Here is a 7940-nt window from a genome sequence, read left to right on the forward strand (position 1 = left end):
AAAAATCATCATGGATCGGCCGTAGCCCTGCCCATGATGATGACCCATGACCCATGTCATGTTAATGTTCTCAAAGTTCTTATCTTTAAAACGAAGTTAGCATTTTCTTAAAAAAAACGAAGTACGCATATGTGGGCTGACCCGCCCGAAATTCCAGACCCGAGTAGGGACAAGTCACTAGACTTTGGAGAGTTCGAGATCCTCACAGAGAAGTTAGAAACGCGCGTACATAGCGATTTGGTGACTCCAACTTACCATATGTTTCTTCAGTTTCAAAACCAAGTCACTCTTTTTCTTCTTCTTCTTCTTCAATGAGGCCTAACATCGTTTCCGAGGTTCTTCTCCGATCTCTAATTTTCTCTTCTTCACTTTTTTTTTTTCGCATCCATTTCTTCTTGATTCTTTCTGTGTTTTCGTTTGGTTCCAGCTCAAACCGAAATTCTGAATCTAGGTTCATATTGATGTGTGTTTTAGCAAAATTGAGCGAAAATTTACCAGTAAAGGTAGTTAGTTCGAGCTTCGCGATTTGGAGAAAAACTCGTAGCTGTTTGATGTGCATTTCTCAGTAATTTACTAGATCATTAGGAATTTCTGGCTTCTTTTCATTTCGGTTGTTGTGAAACTGAAATTAGCTTTGTATATTAAGTGCTTAGAAATTAAAACCCTAAGTTGGCTCTAAGATGTGTTGTGTCACTTGTGTGTGTGTGTGCTTATGATGATGAATTTGTGCTTGTTCAATTGTGTGTTGCATTAGATTTGGAATGGGCAGGAAATCAAAATAAGTTATAAAGGTTATGTTTTGGATTCGAGGAAGTTATGACACTGATTGAATGCGTATAGGCAGGACTGCAGACTAGGTTGGGGCAATGGTGGGAGGGCATTCCGTTCCTTACTTCTGCGGTGGTGGGTGTCTGCGCAACTATTTACGTTGTTTGCCTCTTGGCTGGATACGACTCCTTTTATGAAGTATGCTTTTTGCCATCTGCAGTTATCTCAAAGTTCCAAGGTAGGTTTTCCAGAAAGCGAAATGTGAGACAATTCCTGGTTACTAGAAACAAGTACAATTTTGCAACCAGGTTTATGACACTTTATTTCAAAGTCGTTACTCTTGATATGTCACTTCTAGATAGTTTTAGCCTTGCAAGTAATGTTTTTTTTTTTCTACGTTTTTTAAGTGATTCAATTTTGTCTTTTCCTTAGGTCCATGATTCTTTTTGTGTTAGTTTTTGGTTATTTGTTGTGGTACTGTTTTGAATTGTAGTTATCAAAAAACTAATGAATGGCATTGTTTGAGACTATTTATGGTATTGGTATTTTAAGTGATGAACAATTGATAATTCTCTGTTGTTACAATTCATGTAACATCTGAAGACGATTTTTTGTATGGTTTTGGAAGATGTAACTATTTCTGCTGGTTATTCTGTTGGATTCTGCTCTGTATGAATTCCGCACACTGACCTAGAAACTAGTAGTATTCTTCAATCATAAATTTTCCCTGCATCATGATCTGTGTTAACAAAAACATCGAGTGCGCAATGGGAATCCTAATTCAGTCCGTCTAAGATTTAACCAACTTGAAGCCTTTAATAAACATTGCAGCTGCTTAATTTTGGGAACCTTTCTGCTGCTTAATTTTGATAACCTTTCTGTTTTCTCAAACAAAAGATTAATAGAGTATAACGTTAATAATCAATATGACTGTTATAAGAATTTATTTATCTGAATAGAAAGAGAAGAAGTATCCTTCTACTGTCACACCATTTCAGCTCCTCACCATCAACTTTTGTCGGCCTTTCAGTCTACAGGATTTTCACCGCCATTCTATTTCATGGTTCACTGCTTCATGTGTTGTTCAACATGATGGCATTGGTTCCTTTGGGTTCTGAGTTGGAGAGAATTATGGGATCTGTTCGCTTGTTGTACATAATCATTCTGTTGGCTACAACCAATGCGCTGCTCCATCTTCTGATAGCACTTTTAGTGGCTTATAATCCCATTCACCCTTTTGAGTATTTGATGCATGAGTGTGCAATAGGCTTCTCAGGAATCTTGTTTTCTATGATTGTAATAGAGACAAGTCTGAGTGGACAGCAATACAGAAGGTTGGTTTTTCTAATGGTTAAATTTTAACATGATTTGTAATTTTTTTTGCATACATAATCTTCGCGAATTCAATCTTGTTCCAATATTAGCAGAATTTAATGTTTAGAACTGTTCATGTGATCATGCAAAGTTCCTGAAAGGAACACAGTCATAGGCAGTTGCACATTGCATTTTTTAGTTTTCCTGCTGTTCTTTCTGGCCTATGTATTGGATTCTCTGCTAAACCTTAAATGTTCATTTTGTACTGCAGTGTGTTTGGACTCTTTAATGTGCCTGCTAAATGGTAATTCCCTTAACCTTTGTTAATTAATCGCAGTAATACTTGCTTGTGTGATATCTAATTTTTTTCATTTTACATTCTCATATATATCATCAAAAATTCAAAAAATGTACCTGAATATTTGCTGCAGGTATGCATGGATCTTGCTGGTAGTGTTCCAACTTGTAATGTCTAATGTTTCATTACTGGGACACCTGTGTGGTATTCTGTCTGGCTTCGCTTGTAAGTTCATCGCTCTTTTATATCTCATCTTTCATTTTTTTCCCACATTGCATGAAGTCAGTGAGACTGCCAATTTATTGCCTTTGTAATATAGATAGTTACGGCTTGTTCAATTTCCTCATTCCGGGACCATCATTCTATTCCAAAATTGAGGCCTCCTCGTTGCTTGTAAGTATCATATACACATTGCTTTAGATGACTGATCAATTTGGAAACAGTGTTACATTTTTTTCTTCTAATTCCGCTTATTCATTTTTATATTTCCACTTTCCAGTCAACGTGTGTGAGGCGGCCAAAATTTATTTTGTGCACTGGTGGAAATCCCTCTGCCTCTATCCCTACGTATACAAGCCAAGGTACCGCATCTAGGTAAGTTCTATTCTAATTTAGATATAGTTGGTGAGATACGTAAAGTTCTGTTTCTTAGAAAGCTAACATTATGTTTATTATACGAGAAATAATTATTATATACTACTTTCTTAACCAGTGGATTATTTTCGGGAAATTTGTGGAGAAACTTGTCTTCATGGATCCCACAAAGGGAAGCATCTCCACAGGTAATTCTTTTATCACCTGTCAATCTTTTTTGAACCTTAATGCTGTTTCTTTTCCATAGAAAAAGGCAAATGGTCTTTGGTGGTGCTTGATCACGAACATTTCCTTCTTTGTAGCCTTAACATGGTTAAGTGTGATTACTTGATCTATGCATTTTTATGTATATAGAAAGTGAGATAGAGGAAAATATGACCTATTTCTTTGTCACTTAAGAATGGTGTGCCCTGTATTTAATTTTTTTAAACCACTAAAGTAAATTGTGATTTTCAACCCTCAAGGACCACTCTCACAGATATATCATATTATACTCTGGTCACTATTTATGTCCCATAGTGTGAGGAGTTTAAGTGCGTGTGGAAGTCCTGATGTACGGCATCTGTCTTATATCTTTGGTTGTACACGTACACGTCAGTGTGGCTAAGGCTATATGGAATACGACTCTGTTCTTGATGTCATATGCTTTAGTAGTATATTACGTATGCTGATATTATTCTTGGGTTTTATGTCTTAAACATTGATCTCTAATCTAGAATAAACTATTTTGAGTTTGTTGTCAGAAAAACAAGGCACTTAATTCCCTATATCTATTGACCGAAAAAAATTCCTCATATATCTGTGGCAAAAGCGATATTGGATTTGCAGTGTCGGAATAGATAGCTTTCTTGCCAAAAAAAAAATAGATCAAGTCATTGTTTGAGCACTCATTACACTAGGTAAACCTTTTGATTATGTCAAATACAATGTTAGCACTTAACAAAAATAATGGTCAAAACGTATATATATCCTTTTGTTTCAAGTCAACTGATCTATGTTTCTAAGTCCGACTTGTTTCCCGCTTTTATCCCTGTCAGCCTTTGATGTTGCAGCCTTCAGTATTTGCAAATATATATTGAGTAATTGAATTTGATGATGCAGGCAACACAAGACAGTCACGTGTTTCCTGGGAGGGGTAGGACACTGGGGTCTGGTGCAGGTCAGGCTGTTTCTGATGTTAATTCAGAATCAAACTTACAGGCTAGACTGTTAGATAGTGACTCAGAACATCTATCTGATGCAGGACCGCGGTTATCTGATGCAAGGTACTAGGAGAACTCATGTTTATAACATAACAGACTGTTCCCGTTCATGGATAAAGTGTTCAGAATCTGGTGAATATTTTATATATGTTGTACCTAGAGATGTGATTTTTACCCTCACTTTTCATGATATTTTCAGGCGAACGATAAATAATACGGTGGCAGCTGGAGCTGAGATTCCTGTTCACCATCAGGTCTTTATTTTCAGTTGAGGTACTCATTGAGTAATTTCCAATTCTTCCATGCATATGGATTAAAAAAATATCTTGGTTGGATGCAGGACTATGTGGCTTCTGAAGACGAAATACAAAAGCTTGTATCGATGGGTTTTGAAAGGGTAAAGAATTCATCCTCTGCTTTTCCTTATTGAATATAGTATGCATTGTTGCAAAACTGCCTCAATTCATATATGCAGAGTAGGATCCAAAGCAACTTATGGGATAGATTACAAAGTTTCTGTATCCATGTTTTAAAGCACAATTTATATTATTGGATGTTGATGCCTTGGAGTTGGTTACAGACACAGGTTGAAGTTGCACTTGCAGCTGCAGATGGTGATATTAATGTGGCAGTCGAAATTCTGAGCCAACAGGTCTGTCACTCAAGCGTACTTATTTCCCATGAGTTTTCACAATGACATTTCCTGTTTCACGTATGGGGACTGGGACTTATCTGCAGGGTTAAAATGCAAGCAAAGTGACTAACTTTCGACTTCCCAAAGACCTGAACCTCAATTGACTCGTTTGACTTGCCCAGTTCCAGTATCACCTCTATGTGAAGTTCCAAACCTTGTAGTTGTATGCTGTATATTGTTTGAGAGCAGCTAGGGTTACTGGCTGGGGGAGAAGGGTTTCTGAATGGGAGAATTTACACTAACATTTGGTAAAAGAAAAGGTACAGAAATTGTCTATGAAACATGTTCCAAAAAAGAATAAAAAGATTGGTTTCAGACTTACCGTTGTTGGATTACTGTAATTATATTCGTCTCCAGCTTAAATTGATCAGACATTATTAAAGGTTCTTTGTAGTTGATACTGTATATGCTTGTGCTGCTATAAACTGCCCGAAATATGGATGCTAGTGATGAACAATGTCTATATAGTGCTCAAACACTTGGCAAGGTGAACTATTTGGTACATTTCATGAATCAAACGGAATGTTGTAAACGGAAGCCATTAACATTTTGATGACATATTTACCATTGCCTATCTTATTGAAGACCTTTAAGCCAAGACTGCACCTAAATTTACCAAATGCTTTAACTGACGGGTGTGGGTGTTCTAAACTTCTAATTTCTAAATTTTATCGAGGCTCATCAGAAAGTCACACATACTGCAAACTGCAAACTGTACTGTATAGCTCTCACATTCCAAATCGACCAGTAACATGCCAACATTATTATGTACATTCGCATTCCGTATAAACCATTCAAATTCCTTTCAAGTCTGAAATTGCATTAATAACTTATTAGAAGGAACATATATATATATATATATATATATATATATATATATATATATATATATATATATATATATAACCACAAGCTGAAACGCTGCAATTAATTTACACACTTTTGACTACTTAGGTACTAGAGTTGGCACTTCAAATGATACTGAAGCCAACATGGCGACCTACTTCTTAGATGCAGAGCCCTTTGATCCGGTTCCCCTTGGTGGCTTCACGATCACGACTGGACATGCTGCATGATGTGCGCAATAGTCGCTCACACTTCCTAGGAATGCCCTGCAGCACCCGATCACATATTTATCACCAGTTAATGGGAATATTTTCGACTACGTAATATCGAAATGAGGTGTATGTTCTCACCTCTTAACCATGCCCAGGCCACGACTACCTACAACAAGAAGATCTACATGCATCTGCTCTGTGGCTTGACAAATCACGTCCTTTGGATCTCCAGTCATAATCAGAGTTTCTGCTTTGATCTGCACAATTGCTCACACATTTATATGCAATGTTATTCATCAAATAGACCAAACTGCATATGTAGCCAACAACTCCTATCTAATTACAAATTCAAACAGGTTCGGGAAAATAATAGCACTAAGATGACTCTCAAGTGTAGGATTAATTGGAGGCCTACACTAGTCATAGTGTCATACACTGTTTATAATTAATGGTCTCTATAATCAGAATTCCAAGCTAGAAAGATATTGAACTGCAGATCGCTTCTCATCTGAATCCCTGACTCATTTCTCCAACCTCATTCCCTATTTGAGCTATGGCGCCCCCATTACACAAATTTCATCACCAATATTATAGATGTACATTAGCTCAATGAAAAATCGATTATTAGATTCTATATATCATTATATCAATGTTAACAACTACTAGAATTAATCTCAGAACTAAAACTTTACATTTCCAAACACAAAAACTCATCAGAAGTTAGTGACATACCATCCTGTCCTTGCAAATCTGCAAAGCGCGGGAGAGAATGGCAGCAGAGCTCTCCTCCTGAGCTTTCTTCACCGACTCCACCACCGAGGCAGAAGCATAATAGGTTGCTCCGCCAGGTCCAGCAGGGTACACAAAGTGCTGAAACGGCTGCGTGACGTGGACCACCGTCACCAACCCGGCCTCCCCCTCGCCGCCTTCCACCGTGCTCGGTGGGTTGATAAAGAGATGGTCAAGCGCCCAGGTGAGAGCATAGAAGCTCGAGTCACTTTCATCGATGGCGACCATCACCCTCATCTTCGTTCTTCTCAGTCCCTCAGCCCCACCGTGTACCAATGGGGCAGTCTGCTCTGTGGTACCGCTACCTGCGTCGTATGTGTACTCCATTGGAGATTGGTGTGGTCGAACAGGTTGGTTTCTGGTGGTATATAAATGGGGTGAGTTTGTGACAAATGGATTCTGGGTTTGTTTTTCTGAGGGCTCCTTCACGTGGTTTTCAGGGTTTTGAAGATAGAGATGATGATTCTTGCTTTTGGTTTTAGACATGGTAGCTACGTGGTGGTGTTTTGAAGAAACTTGGCAACGGCTGGTTTGTGTGCGTGGCAATCATGCAGGTGGCAATCATGTAAGGAGACTGCTGGACAAGACGACCAGGTTTACAAGATGTGGCCGACTGGCCGGACAAAATAAACACTCATCATCCACTTCTCATAGAAAAAAAATTCCACAATTGAGATCAACGAAATAAATGTCATCCAAAATAAAACCCTACAAATTTATCATGCTGTTGTTCATATTTGACTACGTCAATTCTTATTGATCCAGCATAATGAAAATTAAGAAACACTATGGATCATGGAATTGCTATAGTTAGCGGTGCGAATGGATTTAATTGCTTCAGATTTTCAGACAGATCAGACTATTGCATTGAAGCTGGGAATAAATTGGAATATTCCTTGGAGACTATCCACACTCCAACGTAATTTTATACTTCCGACTCATACTACAACGTACATGAATGTGGGCAAAACATGCAAACGTCAGTTTCTTCCATGAAGTCGAGAAATAAAAATAAGAAGATCGTGAAGTATAAAGTGGTAGAGACAAAGAGATAGCAAGAGAATCATCATCTTATTCATTGATAGGAGCCCTTTATATAGGGAATTACACAATACCAATATGGTAAGGATATGAATACATAGATCTAGTCTAACTACATATCCTATTGGCATAAGGCCAAGGCACACATAGAGAATATCCTAGAACACTCCCCCTTGTGCCGC

General features: G+C 37.9%; 2 protein-coding genes across 2 annotated transcripts; one reads left to right on the forward strand and one right to left on the reverse strand.

The window, feature by feature from the left end:
* The first annotated feature begins 203 nt into the window (after nucleotides 1–203).
* Nucleotides 204–5332, forward strand: LOC101299786 (uncharacterized protein At3g58460-like). Its single transcript, XM_004303341.1, has 14 exons — nucleotides 204–335; nucleotides 841–1006; nucleotides 1799–2102; nucleotides 2354–2386; nucleotides 2514–2605; nucleotides 2700–2773; nucleotides 2880–2974; nucleotides 3093–3162; nucleotides 4076–4133; nucleotides 4218–4239; nucleotides 4376–4430; nucleotides 4517–4573; nucleotides 4757–4828; nucleotides 4915–5332. The coding sequence occupies exons 1-14, from the start codon at nucleotides 312–314 to the stop codon at nucleotides 4918–4920; spliced, it is 1128 nt and encodes a 375-aa protein (XP_004303389.1). The 5' UTR covers nucleotides 204–311; the 3' UTR covers nucleotides 4921–5332.
* A 345-nt stretch (nucleotides 5333–5677) lies between these two features.
* On the reverse strand, nucleotides 5678–7105 carry LOC101308005 (universal stress protein YxiE-like). The gene is made up of 3 exons (XM_004303370.1): nucleotides 6661–7105; nucleotides 6067–6185; nucleotides 5678–5982 (listed from the first exon to the last, which is right to left on the reverse strand). The coding sequence occupies exons 1-3, from the start codon at nucleotides 7042–7044 to the stop codon at nucleotides 5871–5873; spliced, it is 615 nt and encodes a 204-aa protein (XP_004303418.1). The 5' UTR covers nucleotides 7045–7105; the 3' UTR covers nucleotides 5678–5870.
* Between the last annotated feature and the right edge of the window lie 835 nt (nucleotides 7106–7940).

This window comes from Fragaria vesca, linkage group LG6 (genome assembly GCF_000184155.1).
Source record: "Fragaria vesca subsp. vesca linkage group LG6, FraVesHawaii_1.0, whole genome shotgun sequence".
In the NCBI taxonomy this organism is placed as follows: Eukaryota; Viridiplantae; Streptophyta; class Magnoliopsida; order Rosales; family Rosaceae; genus Fragaria; species Fragaria vesca.